The 20,179-nt window shown below is 55.4% G+C and overlaps 5 protein-coding genes across 5 annotated transcripts; 3 read left to right on the top strand and 2 right to left on the bottom strand.

The window, feature by feature from the left end:
• Window positions 1–2,156: 2,156 nt before the first annotated feature.
• Window positions 2,157–4,668, top strand: BZA05DRAFT_61397 (Catenin-beta-like protein). Its single transcript, XM_051488491.1, has 7 exons — window positions 2,157–2,430; window positions 2,541–2,622; window positions 2,717–3,080; window positions 3,136–3,464; window positions 3,529–4,043; window positions 4,111–4,513; window positions 4,571–4,668. The coding sequence occupies exons 1-7, from the start codon at window positions 2,404–2,406 to the stop codon at window positions 4,657–4,659; spliced, it is 1,809 nt and encodes a 602-aa protein (XP_051338916.1). The 5' UTR covers window positions 2,157–2,403; the 3' UTR covers window positions 4,660–4,668.
• Window positions 4,669–5,398: 730 nt separating this feature from the next.
• On the top strand, window positions 5,399–7,435 carry BZA05DRAFT_374409 (uncharacterized protein). Its single transcript, XM_051481761.1, has 3 exons — window positions 5,399–6,086; window positions 6,151–6,525; window positions 6,596–7,435. The coding sequence occupies exons 1-3, from the start codon at window positions 5,712–5,714 to the stop codon at window positions 7,013–7,015; spliced, it is 1,170 nt and encodes a 389-aa protein (XP_051338917.1). The 5' UTR covers window positions 5,399–5,711; the 3' UTR covers window positions 7,016–7,435.
• A 1,172-nt stretch (window positions 7,436–8,607) lies between these two features.
• On the bottom strand, window positions 8,608–10,015 carry BZA05DRAFT_400030 (uncharacterized protein). Its single transcript, XM_051483853.1, has 2 exons — window positions 9,459–10,015; window positions 8,608–9,411 (listed from the first exon to the last, which is right to left on the bottom strand). The coding sequence occupies exons 1-2, from the start codon at window positions 9,757–9,759 to the stop codon at window positions 8,795–8,797; spliced, it is 918 nt and encodes a 305-aa protein (XP_051338918.1). The 5' UTR covers window positions 9,760–10,015; the 3' UTR covers window positions 8,608–8,794.
• Window positions 10,016–11,239: 1,224 nt separating this feature from the next.
• On the top strand, window positions 11,240–14,277 carry BZA05DRAFT_419219 (putative methyltransferase-domain-containing protein; the record flags this gene model as incomplete). The annotated part of the gene is made up of 10 exons (XM_051485569.1): window positions 11,240–11,423; window positions 11,507–11,581; window positions 11,814–11,870; window positions 12,079–12,101; window positions 12,213–12,250; window positions 12,302–12,419; window positions 12,838–12,913; window positions 13,029–14,041; window positions 14,143–14,164; window positions 14,258–14,277. 10 exons carry the CDS (start codon window positions 11,240–11,242, stop codon window positions 14,275–14,277), a joined length of 1,626 nt encoding a protein of 541 aa, XP_051338919.1.
• An 838-nt stretch (window positions 14,278–15,115) lies between these two features.
• Window positions 15,116–15,907, bottom strand: BZA05DRAFT_453983 (uncharacterized protein; the record flags this gene model as incomplete). Its single annotated transcript, XM_051487506.1, has 1 exon — window positions 15,116–15,907. A coding segment is annotated over one exon (792 nt), but the record flags the coding sequence as incomplete, so codon positions are not given.
• Window positions 15,908–20,179: the final 4,272 nt, after the last annotated feature.

A 20,179-nucleotide genomic window follows, 5' to 3' on the forward strand; every position in this document is an offset into this window, starting at 1 on the left:
TTATCATCTCTGCCCACATCCCATCGTATGTAAGATGTGTGTACATATTGTCCTTTCTTTCTGTTTAAATATCAAATCCTTCTTTCTTTCGCCTATCTCCTCATCATCATATATATGGGACTTAAGAACCATCGCGAATCTTGAATGCATATCCATCTATACACACTCCATATGATGTGCATACTATCTACGGCTATAACGGCTGTCATGGCCATGCTATATATGCCATGCCTTGGATTGGTCTGGCTTGGCTTGGCTCAAGGTTCCACTCCAATATAAAACAATATGGATAAGTTGATCATGACGCGAGATAGAGTGATTTATGTATTCGTAGGATCTGAGGGTGTGGGTGTGTGTGGGTGCGTGGGACTGCCGTGATCTCCTCAACCTCCTCAACCTCCTCAACCGCGGGAAGAGAAGAGAAGAAAAAGAGTGTCGAGGCAGGCAGTCGAGGCAGGCTGTGGAGGTGTAGGGAGGAACCAGCTGCAAGCTTAAGCTGCAGCGGATGAAACGGCGCCTTTTCGCGAAACAGCAATCGCAGCTTGTGATGCCGGCCGGCCGGCAACGGGTCTGATCTGCTCAGCATGCATGCACCGGCCAAACGTTACGGGACGGCACCGTGGAGCGAGACGATGTCGGGGACTCGGCGAATGCTGCTCCGCCGACGCCGACGCCGGACTCGCGGCCGCCTCGACGATCTTTTCGGCGGGTCGGGGATCGACTCGCCGGGGATGTCTGTCTGATCAGGGCACGATGATGTGCTTCGTGGAGTAGGGGCGTCGCTCCGCTCGCTGTGGAACTCAATGGCGAATGGAGCTTTAGGTTCGATACAACGGAGACCGTGGGCCCGTGAACCCCCTTCACGAGTACTCACTCGAAACACGGTACTGCGCCGCACGTGATCGCCACATGGAGTACCTATAATCATCCGCCCAAACGTCCTCTGCCCCTTTCTTTTCAGTCCGATGGGGCAAGAAGCGACGATATCATCCGGCTTCCAGAACGGGTGTGCGAGCGTGCGTGCGAGCGTGCGTTTGGGACATTTGAAGCCAGGAGAACCCTGGCCGATTCGAAGGCTCCCTCCCTCCATTCCCGGCGCCATTTTACATAGCATATCATATCATATCTACGTACCTCGCAATCTACATGTTGTTCTTCTTCGCAACGGCCGGATCTCGGTAAGTCCTCTTTCTATTGTTCCGCGATTTCGATTCGCAGATTTCTGGTTTAAGATAAACAGGAGGGAGGGAGGGCACGCGGTAGTACTTGGGCAGGGAGGCAGTTGGATGGGCTGGGGAGGGGAGGGGACCGTTGAGCTTGCAGGCATGCTGCTGCTGCTTTTGTCTCTCCCTCCTCAACCGACAACGGGCCGGGACGGACGGTGACCTGGTTAGCTGTGAGGAAAGGAAAACGGGAGGAAAAGGGAACAGGAAGGAACAAGAAATTTATAAAGTGATAAACACATCCGCACCCCCAGTGCTAGTCGACGTCTTATTTGGTGGCTGTTATCATCATAGGCGGCATGTATCGTGTACTTTTTCCCGGGCCGGACTTCCTGAGGTGTATTTAGAGCGCGATTCATTCTGCGAACCAGTACCAGCCAGCAGCAGCACCACGTCCCTTCGTTTTTATTTTCTTTTTATCTTCTCCAATTGCCGATTTTATATTGATTTTTGGCTGAGTTGTTTGTTTGCTGCCAGTCGCTCATTCGCTGGATTCACATCTGTCTTCTTCTTCTTCTTCTCGCTGGCTAGAGTACTCTACAGAGTGGAGTTGCTGCAGACTTGATCTCTCTGCTTGCTGTTTTTGTTTGTAGCTTATTCTGCCTTGCTTCCCTGTCCTGCCTACCTGCCTTCCTGCCTATCTGTCTGCGTCCTGCTTGCCTGCCTGCTTGCCTGCCTGCTTGCATGCAAATCGTAGTGTTTTTCACCCTCTTTCGATTTCTGTCCTGTCTCCGTCCGTTGTTTTCAGTTCTTTTGTGATCGGGGAACGAAGGCTTCAAGATAGCGGCTCACGGAAACGCTAGACTTCACACTCTTTTGAGCCTCTTACATACAGCACCAGCAACCAGCAGCCGGCAAGTGAAACAACCACCACTCGTTCCGACCGACCTGCGCGTCAGTCTCTCTAACGCTCGGACAGCTCACTCACTCTTGTCCTCACTCCACCACCAACACAACAACCACTATCACCACCACCACCCATTCACTATCACCACCACCACCCATTCACTATCACCACCACCCCATTCACTCGCTCGACGACAAAAGCAACCACCACCACCACCAGCATCACATCCACTCCACCCTATCTTCGACCGCATCCTAATTGATAAGACATACACGCGCGCACGCAGCACACACGCAGCACACACGCACGCACGCCTCCACACACTCGTTCATAATGACGGATATAGACAGTCTATTCAAGGTAATCCCTCCTCCACCCCCGCACACACCCTCCCTCACCGCCGCCACCGCGCAAGCAAGCAGCTAGCATAGCATAAACTGACACATCATCACTGCTTCCCCGCGTAACAGAAACCGGCACTCCCGAGCTCGTCGTTCTCGGCGTCTTCCAATACCTCCAAGAAGCGCAAGCTCGCTCCGCAGCACGATCCAGGTGCGTGGTCCGCCCTGCCTTCCTTCCTGCCTTCCTACCTACCTACGTTTCCCGCGCGTTCCGTTCCGTTCGTTCGTTGTTGACATGTTTTCAGTCGCTGCCTACAAGTCCGCCCGGCTCGACACGACAGGGTCAAGGTCGGCACATGCGGCCGACGCTCCCGACGAGGACGACGAGGAGGCGGGTCCGGCTCCTCCGGAGGATGCGTCGTCGTCGCTGCCCTCGGACTTCTTTGACGCGCCGGGAGAAGATGAGGAGGGCGGTAGGTTCTTTGGCGGCGGCGTGAACGAGAAGCAGGCGGAGATCCTGGACTACGTGGATGCGCAGGAGAAGGAGAGCGGCATCTCGGAGCCCGAAAAGATCAATGCCGCCTGGCTAAGAAAGAAGGCGCTGGGGTTCGAGAGGTTGATCAGTAAGAATGCGGAGATGCGCGGGAAGTTTGAGGATGAGCCGCATAAGTGCGTTCTTTTTTGATGGCGAGGGCGATGGCGATGGTGCTGACGCGGGGAACAGGTTCATGGCTAGCGAGGAGGAATTGGATACCGAAATCAAGACGTTTTCGATATTGTCCGAGCACCCGGAGTTGTTCGAGGAGTTCCGGAAGCTGGGCACATTAGGGTCACTGGTCCGGCTGTTGGCGCACGAGAATACGGATGTTGCCATTGATGTGGTTGAGGTCATCAGCGAGCTTACAGACGACGAGGTCGAGGCGGAGCCTGATCAGTGGAATTCGCTCGTTGATGGGATGGTGGAGGAAGCATTGCTGGAAATGCTATCGCAGAATCTGTCGCGATTGAACGAAAGCAACGACAGTGATCGCAGTGGAGTTTATCACACGCTCAGTATGTCTATCCCCTTTGGGGGGCAAGGATAATTGACCCGGCTAATCACCGATCGTCGCAACAGGTGTCTTCGAGAATCTAGCCTCTCAACCCTCGCTGGCCGAAACGATGGTCAGGGAAACCAACATCTTCCCATGGCTTCTCAAGCGCATCCAAGTGCGCGAGTCTCCACTTTCGCAGAACAAACAGTACGCAGCAGAGCTGCTCGCCATTCTCCTCCAGACGGCGCAAGCGAATCGAGTTCGGCTGACGGAGCTCAACGGTGTCGACCTGTTCCTTCAATTGCTGTCTCCGTATCGGAAACGCGATCCTGTCAAGGGTGGAGATGAGGAGGAGTTTGTCGAAAACGTGTTTGATTGTCTTACATGCGTCGTTGACGAGGCTGAGGGCAAGCGCAAGTTTGTGGAAGCCGAGGGCGTGGAGCTGGCTCTCATCATGCTGCGAGAGGGAAAGATGAGCAAGCCGAGGGCTCTTCGGTTACTCGATCACGCTATCAGCTCGGTACAGAACGCGGAGGTGGCAATGCGGATCGTATCAGCAGCGGGCCTCAAAACGCTGTTCGGTATGTTCATGAAGAAGGTATGTTGTCACTCGTAGCCGGTTCGGTGGTAAAGGGTGGGATTCTGACGCACGGCGGGGTTTACAGCAAGACACCCGAACAACCGAGCACCTCCTCGGCATATTTGCGAGCATGCTGCGATTACTGCCGGCCGATTCGGCAGTCAGGATACGGACACTCGCGAAATTCGTTGAGAGCGACTACGCCAAGATTGCGCGGCTGGTGCAGATCCGGCAGGACTACGCGGCTCGGCTCGGGAAAGTCGAGAGGGAGATTGATGAGCAGAGGAAGGGACTCCCGCAGGACGAGAGGGAAGATATGAAGGAGGAGTGGCTGTCGCGCAGGTTGGACGCGGGGCTGTTTGGAATACAGATGACGGATCTCATCCTGGCATGGATGTGTGCCGAGGATGGCGGGGCGAAGAACAAGATTGAGAGTCTGCTCGAGGGACAGAAGTTGGGGTTGCAGAGCATACGGAAAACACTACGAGGTATGCAGCGGTATTTCTTCCTTTATGCTGATGATCGCTGACTTTACTTCGCTGCAGAATCGGTTGTTCTAATGGGCGACGAAGACCTTGATGCCGACCAGCAAGAAACGAAGGACATGCTGACGACGTTGATTACGTTTGTATAACTACTACCTGGCTGTCTTCTAATCGTACTTAGTAGTAGATATTATTATCACCCACCGCCTCTGCTGTGGGGGGTGTTGATCTTGTTCAATATATGACCGTGTTGTTATCGCGCAGAGTAGAGTGCATGAAGTACCTGAAGATAACACCCGACAGCTGTACACTACCTGTCGACACTCTGTACGCTTCTGCAGAGTAATATGTCGATTTACTCTACTTGAAGCCGTGACATGCAGTGCGTGAGCGTCTGACAAACTTCCCGCCGAGAGGGAGGGAGTAATTCAGCTTCGGTAGAGTCTCCGTTTTCTATAGAAGCAATTATCTCTTCTACATACGGTCATGAGCTCTGTCCAGTGTCCGTCGTGGGAGTGAAACTGTCACAGATGAGCTGAGCCTCAAACGCCGCTTTTTATACCCCACCAGCCACCACCAGAGTCCAGACGTCACATTTCTTTTTCAGCCCGCGTACGTGTGCTGCGCAGCTGCTGCAGGCACACATTGCGTGTGTAAGGCAAGGGAAGTGCCAGTGTTCCCGCGGCCGTTAATTTCTCCTATCGGAACTTCGGAAGACTCTTTCACCACTCCTCCTAGAGACCTCCTAGAGCGAGTTTTGCTACAGCCTGCAGCCTGCAGCCTGCGGCCTTCAGCGCGCATCGGATCATCACCAGCATACCTACTACCTACCGTACCTACCCCGCCCGACCCTCCCCCCCCCTCCCCTCCTTCCCACCACCACCGCCACCACCAACAACCACCACCACCACCACGAGACCCTCCACCGCCAGCCAGCCAGCTAGAACGGCGTCCTTCCAAATAGAACCGTCCCGTCCCGTCCCTTCCTTGCACCACCACACCCCGCCCCCTCCATCCTCGTCCGTCCTCGTCCGTCCTCGTCCGTCCTCGTCCGCCGTCCTCCACCATCTGTCGACGTCAGGTACCAGAACTCGAAACTCGAACCACCACCACAGGCTCGCGCGCGAGAAAAAAAAAGACGACCACCACAACACCACAACACAGCACAACACAACACAACCCACCACAACCCACCACAAGCATGACGGAGGCAACGCCAACGCCAACGCCTCCATCGCCGCCCGTGCCCGTGCCCTTGTCCTTTCCCGCGCCCTTACCCGCTTCGGCACCAGCTCCAGCTCCAGAAGCAAAGCCGTCACAGGAGCCGACACAGGCACCGTCACAGGCACAAGAACCGGAACACACGCCATCCGCCGCGCCCGACACACCGCCGCCGACGGAAGGCGCGCGCACAGCGACGCTAGTAATATCCGACGAGTCCCCGCCCGTCGACGTGATCGACGACGACGAGGACCTGCTCGACGAATACCCGCCCGACATCGAGGAGCTCGACCTCATCCACCTGCGCATACTGTCGATTCCTGCGCTGAGGCTGGAGAGGTTCCTGAAAATCACGGTACGTGCTGATGGGAGATGGGAAGAGACAGTGTGTGTGCTGATGGGATGAGTGTGTGTGCTAGAAATTATGTCTCCGCCAAAACCGCATCGAGCGTATCGAGGGACTGGAAGTCCTGGCGGACACGTTAACGGAGCTGGACCTGTACGACAACGCGATCGGGCACATCAACGGCGTCGAGAAGCTCACGAAGCTGACGAGTCTGGATCTGTCGTTCAACGGCATCAAACACATCAAGCGTCTGGAGCCGCTGAAGGATCTGCTGCAGAACCTGTATTTCGTGCAGAACCGCATCAGCAGGATCGAGGGCCTGGAGGGGTTCGCAAGGCTCACGAATTTGGAGTTGGGTGCAAACAGGATTAGAGAGATTGAGGGGCTAGACTCCCTCGTTTCCCTCGAGCAGCTGTGGTTGGGGAAGAATAAGATTACCGAGCTGAAGGTGCGTGCTTGATGCGGAGGGAGGGACGAGTGGGGGAGGAGGTACAGACAGGCCAGCTAACGAACCGCAGAATCTCGGAACGCTCACAAAACTCAAGATCCTATCGATCCAATCCAACCGGCTAACGGAAATCAAAAACCTCGAGAACCTTTCCGAGCTCGAAGAGTTCTACGTATCGGACAACGCGCTGACGGAGATCTCCGGGCTGACGCACAACCCCAACCTCAAAGTCTTCGACGTCACCAACAACAACATCTCGCACCTGTCGGGGCTCGAGCATGTCCCGCAGCTGCAGGAGCTCTGGGCTAGCAGTAACAACCTCGCCTCGTTCGCAGAGGTCGAGGCTCAGCTCAAGGATAAGGAACATCTAGAGACTGTGTACCTCGAGGGAAACCCTCTGCAGAAAGATGCGGGTATCACCTATAGGAATAAGGTCCGCCTCGCCCTGCCGAGGATTAAGCAGATCGACGCGACGTATATTAGGGCTTAACGCAAGAGTGCGAGGCGATGCGCGGGCGAGAAAGCGTCGGGAGTTTGCAATTGGAACGTGGGTTAAATGGGGCTTTCTTTTCTTCTCTGTGATGATGATGGATGGGATGCATACGGGTTCTGCGGAGGGGAGGGGAGGGGAGAGGAGGGGGTAGGTGATACAATAATAAACGGGGACGGTTCGGGTGATCGCGAGTCCCGAGTCTCGTATGTACGGTACGTCGTGGAAGAAGTAAGAAGTAGGAAGTAAGAGTTGCAGACTGGCTGTCTGTCTGTCTGTGATTGGTGATTTGGCGAGCAATCGGCGGTGATATTAAGGAAGGGAGAAGGCTGTGAGTGTATGTGGTCATCCAACATCACTCGTGATTTCAAGTTGGCTTTGAAGCTTGAACGCCAATGGTTATAGATATGTAGAGTACAGCTGTCCGTCGACTGAGACTGAGACTGAGACTGAGACTGAGACACGACTCGCATGGCCCAGGGAAGAGTTTTGCGCTGGTAGTCCATACAACCGTTAAAGCCCGAAGGAGCTCGGAAATCGTGATAGGATGGTGCACGAGTCATGATTGGACGTCCGGGGAAGGTAGAACAGACGTCGACCGGAGTCACATCCTGCATACGGGATCACGGACCACCCCGTGTCCATGCCCATGCCCGTGCCCATGCCCATGCCCCTACATAGTCCACACGAAGAGGAAGGTTCTCTGAGACTCCGAGATTTTGAGGCAAAACGGAGAGATGCCCGAGGGAGAGTGGTGCCCGAGGGAGAGTGGACAGCGGAAGAGATCAACAAGAGGAAGTAGGTATCGACCGCCGGACACCCAGGAAGAGGGAAGAGGGAAGAGGGAAGAGGGAAGAGAGAAGAGGGAAGAGAGAAGAGAGAAGAGAGAAGAGAGAAGAGAGAAGAGCACAAGGCCGTATGTAACCAACACCAACCAACCAACAGCAACAGGCGGAAGAAACTCGCAGCGAGACTATAGAGTAGAGTACCAGAGCAGAGCAGGTCCGAATACGCCGCAATTGGGCAGTACTATACGTACTATACGTACCAAGAGCCGCCCCACGGCCGCCGACGACTCGGTGAGATGATGGTGTCAGACTGTCAGTAGGTACAAGGCTCGGACACGGACGGAACTAGACGGGGCAAAGGCAAAGGCAAAGGAAAAGGCAGAGATCGGTTTCGAATAGGTAGATAGAGCTCCTCCTTCCCGAGAGCAGAGGAATCGAACTTGTAACTGCCATGATCTACTCTACTAGTAGTTAGGTTGAATGAAACAATGGTTAAACAAAAATATACATCTACAGCCATTCGTTGGTTGGGCAGAGTAGGTAGGGGGATGAGTGTTGGTTCTTGGAACACATCACGGCGCCAAATCAATCATCAAGACGTAGAGTAGACACTCTGCCAGCAAAGTGATCTCCGAATGGATCTGGTTATTCCCATTATCGCTCAGAGCGCTGGATTGCAAGTGCAAGATGTGGTCGAATGGAGGCGAGCGAGGGAGGAGACCTAGTGTTTGGAATATTCACAGCTAAGCACTCGGCAGGTTCCAACTTCCACGTCAAGATAAATGGGAGTTGGCAGAAGCGACGCTTCAAGACCTCAGTAAGAAGTAAGTACTAGTATGTCATTATTCTCATAGCTGTCGACAATACAGTAGTAATACAGCCCCCCAACGCCCGTCATTAGATATCCAAGTAAGTACATACATAAAGTATTGCGCATAGCCGTTCGCGTAAACATCACCATCACCACCACCATCACCACCACCATCGCCCCCTAAAGCATAGCAACCAACCCGACCACACCGGCCACGGCCCCACCAAGTCCCCACCTAACCCCATTCCTCTCCGCGTTCGAGTTCGGACTAGAAGTAGCCACCGTACCGGGCACCGACGTCACAGGCATAGTTGTAGGCGTCAAAACCCTAGTCGTCGGGGTGACCGCGACAGCGGTGAAGCTATCCTCTCCACCGGTGGACGTGGGCCTTGCAAGCAACGCCGAAGACGAGGACGACGACTCATCGGGGAGGAGACACTTCCCATCGACGGTGCAAGTTCTCCCGATGGGGCAGCAGCCGCCTCCCAAGTTCGCAGCGCACTCGAAGCGGCCGGCCGCGCACCCGGTGGTGGTGGGGTTATCGGTGGCAGCGGTACACTTTCCGTCCGCGGTGCAGGTGCGGCCGATGGGACAGCAGCCGCCGCCCAGGTTCGCCGCGCACAGGAAGCGGCCTGCTTCGCAGGTCGAGGTGGGCGGTGGCATCGTCGTGCCCGGCGTACACAGGCCGCTGCCGCTCGTGCTGCACGTTGTGCCGTCGGGGCAGCACCCACCCCCGGCGTCCTCAGCGCATTGGAAGGCGCCCGTGCCGCAGCCGCCGACGCGGGTGCAGAGCTCGCCTAGGGGGGGTTAGATGGTGGATGGTAAGCTGAGATGGGGGTGGTACCGATGGGACAGCAGCCCTCTTCGCCGGAGATGGAGATGAAGCAGACGTGCGCGGGCTCGCAGCAGCCCGTGCGGCCGTTGCTGCACACTGCGGAAACCATCGTCGATGGGCAGCTGCTTTGGCGCTTCGTGAGGCCGCTGCCCGGGAACTGCATCGCCGTCGCTACATGGCCCTGGAGGTTCGCGGGGCTCTGCAGATCCGAGTCGCCCCGTGCAAGGACTGGCAATGACCGCCGCGGGGTCTGTTCCAGTCCGGCCACGAACTGGAGGAAGAGGAGGGCGGTGGCGCTGAGGACGAGCATCGTGTCTGTGTGTGTGCGTGTGGGTGGAGAGAGAATGTACTATACTATGCAGTGCCGCTGGTGGGATGGAATGGCTGGCTGGCTGGCTGGCTGCCGGGAGGAGGAGTCGTGAGGGGTTTATATGTGTTCCCCATTTCACCGTCGCATCGTCCAGTCTGCCTGTTGGGGAGCCATATGTGCAACAACAAACAATGCAGCTAGAGGATTCGCCGGCCTACTGCGCAGGCAGCCCGCTACCTGCCTGCGCGTGATTTTGTGAGTTCTGCTCGATCGTCAAACCAAGCTGCAAAGGCGAGGTGGTACAAGAATTAGCGATGGTGGGTAGGCCCTACAGGGGCGGAGTCGAGGGTCTAGTCTCAACTAATCTGGCATACTTTGGAATACGAGGAGAAGGACTTGGCTAACTATTACCCCAGAGCGAGCAGAATGAGTGCCATGGCCAGCGTGGGCCATGGAATACGAGCTGGTACAGGTAGTTATGATGTAACAGAACCTGGGTGGGGAGGATCGGAGTGTTACTGTGTGAGCGAATCCACGGGGGCCCCAAGACCGTGGCCATACATAAACAATGGGATCCCCCCTCGTCTCCCCCGTCTCCGTCAATCTCCTCCAATGCCTGGAGAATTCCAATTGCATTCGGAAACATCACGAACCGGTCGCCGGCCATATCCGATCTCTGGCTGCAAACAGGAGGATCAGACGGGCTTTCAGTCAGCCCGCATGAAATCTGCAGCTTAACTGAAGGTGCCTACTATAATCTAGAGCATAGTATAACCACACGTTGTACAACCTACCCCTCTCCCCTTTCCCCCCCTCCCAACCCAGCCTTCTCTCATCGCGGCTGCGCTTCCCACAAACACTTGGTTACTCACATTCTGACCACAGCTTCGGCGATGCATCCACTTCTGCCCGAGCCCGAGCCGAGCCCAAGTCCTTCGGTATTAAGCCGATATAGGTGCCGGTCTCCTAGCTGGTACATCCCCCACATCCATAACACAGCAAAGCAAGAGAAAAGGAGTTGCTGCCTAGATGCGTACTAGCTGGGTAAATACTCTACATAATGCCATGTACCCTACTTATGATCGCTAGAGCAGCCAGCAAGGCCGTGTAACAGAAGTGATGTTAGAGTGCTTATTTTCGCACCTGCAGGGAGGAGTGGAGGAGTGGAGGGTGTCCTATTGGCTCATCCACTGTCCTCGATACTACGCGCCCGCACGTGTTGACTGACCGGTGACAGACCGGCGACAGCACGGCGAAAACACGCGAGGGAGGGGGCTGGGTTGTGGCTGGGTTTGTGGCTCTGTGTTGGGTACCTATGATACCTATACTAGTGGTGCGATCGATGCTTTATTTCGCCGTCGCGATCCCATGTATCACAGGGAAGTGAGAAAAGGAACGATACTAAGGCCGAGGGAGCGGAGAACCAAATAAACATAATCATATATTATCACTCGTGGCTGGATTAAGATGTTACAAAAGAATGATCGAGATTCGAGACCTCGAAGCTTATCAGGCGCGAGAACGACACCCATTGAATAGTATTGATAGTGTGCCCGCGAGGTCGAGTAGGCGTGCAAGCGCCTACTCGAGAATTGCAGGAAACGGTAGTTTGACTCTTGAGCAGGCAGACCCGGAGCAGGCCATCCTGTGGACACTGGACAGAGGTGAGAATTGAGAACAAGGGCGAGGGAGCGGAAACTTGAAAGAAAGATGCAAATATCTGAGCTATCTACGGGAGAAAGTTTAGCCGGGCTATACCGGACTTCCAAGTTCCCCCAGGGACAAGACTGCGACGTAGCAGGACGGTCCCACCGGAAGGCAGGTAGGAGAGCAGAACAGAGGACGGCGAATAAGCCGTCGAAGAGTATGGGGCCTGGGCAAAGAAGGCAACGCAGAAACCGAGTCACCGGATATGTACATCGATAGCCGTCTGTTAGGAGTATCCTCCTCGTCATCGTCGCCATATCCCGGCCAACCGGGACACAGCTCAAGCGGCCCAGCCTGTGTTAGCCTGTGTTCTGAGCAGACCACTCGGCCCGAATGTAGCTGGCTAGCTGTCGAGACCATTGCCGATAGGGCCAAAATCCTCGTGATGGTCCGAACAGCCATAGGTAAGTAGCAACGAGGGCAACACAATGCCAGTGGATACATCCAAATCTGAGGGGGACATCCACTTTTCACGCCCTATCCCGTGCCCAAGCTTCACCGAGGATCTCCTCAACGGGATCCCCATCATTGGCATGGCAGCAACGTGGACTTTGCCGCGGTTGTCGGTTTCTGGTAGAAGCTCCCAGTTACTGTATATACACAGCTCACTAGCTATCTTGTCCGGCTCCGGCAATGTAACTTGTAATGACGTTGAGGTTTTATCTTCCACATATCATTCCAGTGTTCTCCATAATCCAGTCCAGTCCGTCCGGACCCATGGACGGGACTGGACTACATACATCCAGTCCGTCCGGAGGTGTCTGCCGGACGGACTGGTCTACCAGTAAGGTCGGACGGGACGGACTGCAGTCGACTGCAGTCCAACCCCGTCCAGAAAATTGGCGGACGGGACGGACTACTTTTATCCCGTCCTCCAAAAGACACGGACGGGACTGGATCTTGGCAGTCCGTCCCGTCCGGACTGCAGTCTGGACCGGACTATCGAGAACACTGTATCATTCCTCTGGTGGGATTCTGGTCGTTTAGGCCTTGCTAGGGAACTATTCGCAAGGCTATTCAGATTGGGCGTCGAAGGCGCATTGCTGAGGGCGGTTCAAAGGTTTCGCTGTGCATCGCTTGCATCCAGTCTTGGAACTGTTTGTAGATACTTAAAGATGAACCTCTAAAGCCCCATTGACCATTGCGCGCACCGCCTAGCAGTGGGTAGTGCTCTCTCACAGCGGCTGTAGACACTGGCATGGGAGATCGATATCGAGTGATTTCCATGAGCAACCGACTTGCCTCCCGCTAGAACCTTCCCTATGAGGCTAGCTGTTCTCCGCGACTTTTTGTAGCTGAGTCAATAGGTAGTCCCGATGTTAGCTCCCGCCATCTACCGTGTCCTCACCTACCTATTCATAAGCTCTCCAGCTTCTTTCGTTTGTGTCCTTGTCGTCTTTCTCTCGTTCATCGCTCATGTCGCACATTCTCCAAGCCTACACCCACGGTAAGTGCAAGCTCGAGCCACCTGCACCTACACTTCCGCGTAGCAACCAATCCCCCCACCAAAGTCCACCAGTCCATACCGCAGATCGGGAAACTAACTAACATAATCCCACCAGCCCTCGACCTCCCCGGCCTATACACCAAACCCTCCTCGACCACGCTCCTCTCAATCCTATCGCAATTCACCCTGCCCCCGCCATCATGGGACAAGCCCGCCACCACCAGCACCTCGCACGACGCCGCTCCCAGCGGCTTCGATAAATGGCTCGTGTCGGTGATCGCGTCGCCCCTGCACTGGCTGACCGAGGAAGAAGCCGAGGTCATCCGCGACTCCGCCGCGGGGCGGATCGCCGAGCGCTGCGGGCGCTCAGCGCGCGGGAGCATGCAGCGCGTTTTCCGCATTCCTCTGCCGGCGGCGGCGCAGACGCAGTACTCTTCCCTCGCGGGCTCGGGCGAGGACTCCCCCGGCTCGTCGGGCGTGAATACCCCAGCGTTGCAGGAAGAGGAGCGGGAACACGAGGGGCACGTCGAGATCACACTGCACGAGCCCGCGCTGACGGCCGATAACCTGGGGCTCAAGACGTGGGCGTCGTCGTACCTGCTGTCGAAGCGGCTGTGCGCACTGGGGCTCCCGGCGGCGGCGCGGGTGCTGGAGCTTGGCGCTGGCACGGGGCTGGTGGGGCTCGCGGCCGCCGCGACGCTCCCGAACGTCGAGGAGGTGCTCCTGACGGATCTGGTGGAGATCGTACCTAATCTGATGAGGAATATTGATGCGAATAGAGGACGGTTGCCGCTGGGTGCCGAGGTGGGCGCTCGGGTGCTCGATTGGAGGGTTATCCCTAACCCGCTGCCGGGTGAACAGGAGAAGTTTGGGCTTGTGGTCGCGGCGGATCCGTTGTATTCGCCTGAGCATCCGGGGTTGTTGGTGGGCATGGTGGGGACGTGGCTGAAGCAGTGTGCAAGCGCCAGGGCGGTCGTCGAGATGCCGCTTAGGGAGGGATATCAGGCTGAGCGGGATGACTTTAAGGCGCGGATGTTAGCGCAGGGAATGAAGATTGTGGGCGAGGGGGTGGAGACGGGGTGGGATGACTGGGGGGCCAAGGGGGGCGAGGTCCGGTGTTGGTGGAGTGTATGGACGTGGGCGTAGTGTGAAATGATACCCATAGACATACACATAGATGATCGATCATAGACAGAGGTACTCTATAGACGGCTACATACTACATATAGATAAAGGCCACGAATCACGATGGTACGTTTCGCCCGCCCGCCCCTTGCCCCTGCCCTTGCCAATTGAAAAATGCAAAGTGTGGAGAAACGGCAAAACTCATTTGATCCCTGACAGCGATCCGGTCACCAAAATAAGGACGGGATCGGATCTGTTTCAACGTTCACGGTCGGGACGTCACACAAGATTAGGACGTTTCATCCCGTGAAGCGCATGAAGGCCTACGTACTCCACATACAACTCCCTTTCCAAACCTTGGGCGAGGACGGATAGAAAGCTGCAGGACAGTCACAGACTGCGGAGAATGGACTGAACGGGCATTACCGGGGACATATCGAGACCGACTGACCTGCTACCTACCTAGAGTCTTTTCGGCTATTGTTCCGGAAAGACAGACGGGAAGGATTTGGCGACATACCGAAACACCGGGACAACGGAAAGGATTTAGCGACATCATATCGGGACCGAATGACCTGCTAGAGTCTTCTCGGCTCTTGTTCCGGAGATAAACGGGAAGGATTTGGCGACATATCCGGACCGAGACCGACTGACCAGCTAGGGTCTTTTCCGGCTGCTGAGCCGTAGAGACACGGGAGGGATTTGGAGGCATACATATCGAGACCGACTGACCGACTAGAGTCTTCTCGGCTGTGTTCCGGAGACAAACGGGAAAGATTTGGCGATATACCGACTCCAGCCTCTTGGGAACTACTAGGACGAGATCTGTGATTGAACAACTACCCCCAAAGTACATACGGTACTGATTAGAAGAACAGAATTGATATCGGTACATGAGACGAACGAAAACAAATGAAAAGCAAACAAACAAAAACAACGAGAGAGATAGAGAGAGAGAGAAACCGAACGGAGACACACGTATCCATGCATCCATACAAGCCAAAAAACACACCTAGATGTTAAAGTACAGACGGGGAGGAAACAAGTCCCTCGCTGCCTGCAGTCCTCCATGCTACTCTACTCCCTCCCAACCCGGCTTCCATCTCCCTCTCTTCCTCTTGCCCCGTCACCCCCGACGCCCTCATCCATATCCTCCGCATCCATCTCCCTCCTGCGCTTCTCCAGCATATCCTCACCAAGTCTCACGCGACCCTCTCTAATGGCGACCATTTCCTCAAAGCGCAGCGGCGAGTCGTTTGGATCAATCGTCATGAACCGCGTCATGACCGGGGAGCGGCTGAGCCTTTCGCTGCGAGAGGGGGGAGGCGACGGCGACGTGTCCGGTAGCTGCTGGTGCTGGTTGCTGTTGTGGATGTCGGAGGTCGTGGGTGCGGGTGAGGCGGGGCATAGGGACGTGGGTGACGCTGGGATGGAGATCCCGGAGTCGCGGTTGGGCTTGGGCTTGGGATTGGGCTTGGGGACGGATGCGTGGTTGGTTGAGTGCGGCGGTGGGGGGGACATTGCGGTGCTGGTGATGGTGCTGCTGCAGGTGTTGCTGGTGCTGCAGGGTGGATACGAGTAGGAGAGTCGGTCACGGTGGAAGAGAGAGGTATATGGCGAGATCGAGGCGCTGGCTGGTTGGAACTTGGAAGACCAACTTGCTGGTGGGAAGACTGGCGGATTGGTGTATAAAACTGTCCACGACGGAGAAGGATAGCCACGAAGGAGAAGAATGGCCACGAAAACGAAGAAGATGGGTGGCCGCGAAAGAGGAGGAGGATGTCCGCGGGAATCTACCCAGGAAAATGGGCTGGAGGTTGGGCGAGGGATCGCACGCAGTGATGCCCGAAGTAAGCCGCAGCAGAAGAAGGAATATTGATGGATGGATAGGTTCTTTGCTTCCGGAGAGGAGTCTTGCTGAGCCAAGTAGTCGATGAGCCTGTCAATCATGGGAAACACAAGACGATTTATACACCCTTTGCTATGTACAGAGTTGTGGTCAGATGGGGTATCTGATGGCCGCTGCATCGCACTGGGTGCTGGCATATGCTTTCTTCTTCCTCCCTTCCTCGTCCTCATCTTCCTCTTCCCCCTCCTCCTTCTCCTCTTCCTTCTCATCCTTCTCCGAAGCCTCTCGCTCCACGGTAGCCTCAACTCTAGCTCTGATCCGAGTATTTGTTTTTTACACGGGAAGCCGCAGCAAATGTACCGGTATCTCGACAAACTAGTGATGACTCTCTGACAGGACTGGGATCTAGGGGCGACGTATCCCGCTGCTTCTGGCGCGGGACCCATACCCATATGCAAGCAAGGCCACCCGTCTGCTTTTGCTCGTCTTCCTTCCTTCCTGCTCTACCAGCATTGCCAGAGAAGCACTTCCCCCCCCCTCATTAGCCTACAGCGCCTGTCTGACGACACCCCCTCACGGCCCCCGAAACACGCGGCAAAGAGCAGAAAGCAGAAAGCAATCGAGGCCGAATACGGAGCTCAGGGCCAGCAGCGGAAGCCGGTAATGCAATGCACCAGCCGGCGCCATGTGGCCCATGCCGAGGCTGATACCTACACGCGGAACCCTAGGTAAGGCTCACTTCCCAGCCGGTTCGCATTTGGTATCGGCCCCGGCGTATGTACCGTGGCGTTTCACTTGCATGTACCATCATCCGCAGCCTGGCACCGTTTGCCCATTGATACATACTTTTCGCGGGAAGGGTACGCGCGGATAGCTAGCCTCCGGCGCTCAGCAGGCGGGTGAGGGGGGGTGAGAGGAGATAATCGAGGGCCAATTTCCGTCCGGTCAGACTGGGGGGAGGGGTGGGAGGGTCATCTGATGGGATGGGCCACTGCGCCGTGCACGGATAGATTTCTGGGTAGCGGGCAATCTTCAGCTTTGTCGACGCTTTGGGTGCGGGGTTGACTAGATACTGACTATGGTATGTACCCAAGGATCTTGCTATGGATGCAGCCAGCCACCTCAATCCTCCGGTCTCCCATGAACACGGTACACATGTACTCTTCAGTACTGGAGCATGCTGGTGCCATCGACTCGACTCGATTCCAGCGTACCCACCGTCGCCATCGCGCACTGCGCATTGCATCGCATGCGGCATCCCACGCAGGCTCTGCCGCTGTGCGATATGTCCTCCGATGCAGGTCTTCGAGCCCGTACAGAGCCAGCCATCGGGTATTTCCCCGCCGTGCGATGGTATACCACGGTACCCTTGCCCAGGGCCGGTGAAGTGCCCGCTGCTGCACCGACATGGCAGTTTCTTCGGGACGGACGAACGAGCATGCATGCTGTGTGTGTAAATACTAGGTTCAGTTACCAGGCAACTCCCTTGGAACTAAATACAGTGTACGCAGGGATGCGATGCGAGGCGGGTACCTACTCGCAAATAGGGTTCACAGCGTCTATGCATCTCCCCGGCCATAAACTTCCCTCTACGGCGTCTTACTCCTAAGCTCCGCCCCACACTTGGCATTCCAGAAGCTTTCCTAACCAGTCAGTGCTCATGTGTCCATAGCTGCCATAGCTACAGTGAGACCAACATCAGACGGGATGTTGCGGTAAACACCTAATCTTAAAGCTGACATGTTCTCGCATCACCCTCGCGCCCGCGCACAACGATCACCACCACCACTACCTCCACGAGCAACAAAGCAGAATAACAACAACAATTCAACAACATTTCCGTCGCGGCTTCCTCGCTCGGGGAGCGAAAATATCTGGGGCTGTTCTTCCTGTTGCGCACGCACACTCACACGCACACACATACCATGCACTTGACGTTCAGCCAATCAGAGATTGCTCTCCGTCCGGCCCGGACATTCGATGCATGCAATGCGCTTGCATATTGCGCCGTGACAATCTGGGCCGATTCTCGATGACTGGTCGAGTCAACCAACCCCCCGGCGGGGTAACCATAATCTACAATTGCTGAGCGCTGGTTCCCGTCTTCGCATGGAGAATTTGTTGGTCACGGGAGCTGCGGAAAGGATATGGATATGGATACACATGTAAATGTCTCACGCCTCCATGCGCAACCAGCCTTATGTGGTTGACGATGTTGGTACCTACTACATAGTTTTGCACTCTGCTTAGTTGTGCCTTCGACGACGGTTCGCCAGATTTGTTGCTCCCGGGGCTTTTCGCCGAGCAGTTATCAGATTTCGTCGAAATGAGGTTGGTTAACAGCACGAACGATCTGTTATCGGGTATAGCGTGACTCGTGGGGCTCGCATCACCGATCACTGGCAGGCCTGGCACAATAACATGGGCAACTATGGAAATACCAGGGAAAGTTTTGACGAGAGGTCTTACGGGAAAAGGCTACATTGGAGAGTTCCAGGCGGCCTTTAACCACTAACTAGTAGCTTTGAACCAGACCATAACCTCTTACCTACAAAGGTCAGAGCTCAAAACCCAGAACGGTTGGAAAGTTGGGGATGCCCAGAGTATTCTACATAGAAGTGCAAAAACCGTGGCATTGAGTTTGAGTTTGACAGGGCAAGACTCAGTCGAATGTATCACATGTACGTACTTGCGTATGTGCATACTCCTGTAGGTACTCCGGTGGCGTGACTCCACCATACTCATGCCGTGCATACGCCACGGCGGACATAATTTACTTTTTTTTATGTTTTACAAACGTACGATACGTAGAGTAGAGTGCGACTCTGGATTTGTATTTGTGGCCCAAGCACTTGGTTAACACTGCAGCGATATATGATATTCTACATAGCTATGATTTTGGACACGGCTCGGTTATCGGATACCCTCCGAGGCTGTGATGGCTACCAAACAAGATAGAGACTACTACTGGGACTAATGGGTGCTACTGGGTACTGCTGGGCCGGTTTCGGTGCGTGCTGCCGGAGTTTCAGCTGGCTTTGCGATTGATAGATAGATACATACGGTACTATAGGTACCTCCCTCCTCACCTGAAGGACTGAAGTTCTAGCTAACCAGAGCATTCACCGGTAACCGGGCAGACGGCTGGGCCTACATATTGACCAACCACTAGCGGCCAGCCCGCTCAACCAGCCGCTGACTGGTCCTGCCTGCCGAACGACACTGGCTAACCAGACCGGGTCTGTAGTAACTATCTTGCTCTCGCGGTATGTAGAGTACAGTCCGAAACAGCAAAGCTCTACAAAGTTCAAACTGGCCGGCTCGAATAGGTAGTGGGCGGCCTGATGGGGCGGGCCCTGTTGACGGCCTGTTGGCCAACCAGCCCGGCTGGAAAGCTCGTAGGCACCACTGCACCAGCGAAGCACGAGCACCAGGAAAGCACGAGAACGAGGTCGAGGCCCGTGTATACCTCTCACCTCCCACTGCCCAGCGGCTGGGTACTCTGGTTAGCCGCCCCAAAAGCTACCTACTAGATATCGTGCCTCCCGTCCTAAGTTTCGGCGATGGGACCAAGTGCAACCAGCCAGCAACTTTGGGTTCCAGGGACCAGGGCAGACAGAGGGGGAGCACGAGCGAGGCCGGGGCCTCGTTGGGAGGGGAGGGGAGAGGAGAGAGCATGCACACATGCATGGCATGGGTACTCTACATGACTACCACCAGGCAGGTCGATGGTTCAGCTGCACACACGGACTCATGGTTCCCAGGCTCTCTTCTTGCTTCTTCCTTCCTTCTTTCCCGCTGCGTATCGTTGGTTAGCTTTGGTTTTTGGTTTTTTGGTTTTTCTTTTCTTCTGGTTTGGTTTCTTTCCTTTTGTTTCCTTTTGCTTGCTTTGCTTTGTTTTGTTTTGTTTTGTTTTCTTCGTTCCGCTTCGTCTGATTCCTGAAAGGAAGGAAGATGCCCGCTACCTCCTAGTATGTACATATCTAGTTACGACCAACGTTTATCTGTGTGTCTACACCACCTACTCTACATATGGCCTAAGGTAGTCGAGACATCTTGACACATCGGAGAATATCTCCGCGGTTGCGGGGGAGGTAGGAGGTAAGAGGTAGGAGGGGAGGGGCCCGGCTTCACTGGTGGGTGACTAGACGGTCGGACGTTTTGCGTAAGTGCTCCGTGTCCAGTGTCCAGTCCGACCGTCTAGTTGTCTAGTCCGACCGTCTAGGTAGTTGTCCAGTCCGACCATCCAGCGTCCAGTGTCAAGTGTCCAGTGAAGAGCAGCCGGCCTGTCG

This window comes from Tricharina praecox (assembly GCF_024521635.1).
Source record: "Tricharina praecox strain CBS 144465 chromosome Unknown BZA05scaffold_14, whole genome shotgun sequence".
Lineage (NCBI taxonomy): Eukaryota > Fungi > Ascomycota > Pezizomycetes > Pezizales > Pyronemataceae > Tricharina > Tricharina praecox.

Excerpts from the sequence above, each read along its gene's own strand:
- BZA05DRAFT_400030 (XM_051483853.1), bottom strand. The coding sequence starts at position 9,759 with ATGCTCGTCCTCAGCGCCACCGCCCTCCTCTTCCTCCAGTTCGTGGCC. Across the intron at positions 9,412-9,458 it reads AGAGGGCTGCTGTCCCATCG|GCGAGCTCTGCACCCGCGTC; the intron begins GTACCACCCCCA and ends AACCCCCCCTAG.
- BZA05DRAFT_61397 (XM_051488491.1), top strand. The coding sequence starts at position 2,404 with ATGACGGATATAGACAGTCTATTCAAG. Across the intron at positions 2,431-2,540 it reads ATATAGACAGTCTATTCAAG|AAACCGGCACTCCCGAGCTC; the intron begins GTAATCCCTCCT and ends CCCGCGTAACAG. Across the intron at positions 2,623-2,716 it reads CGCTCCGCAGCACGATCCAG|TCGCTGCCTACAAGTCCGCC; the intron begins GTGCGTGGTCCG and ends ACATGTTTTCAG.
- BZA05DRAFT_374409 (XM_051481761.1), top strand. The coding sequence starts at position 5,712 with ATGACGGAGGCAACGCCAACGCCAACGCCTCCATCGCCGCCCGTGCCC. Across the intron at positions 6,087-6,150 it reads AGAGGTTCCTGAAAATCACG|AAATTATGTCTCCGCCAAAA; the intron begins GTACGTGCTGAT and ends TGTGTGTGCTAG. Across the intron at positions 6,526-6,595 it reads ATAAGATTACCGAGCTGAAG|AATCTCGGAACGCTCACAAA; the intron begins GTGCGTGCTTGA and ends AACGAACCGCAG.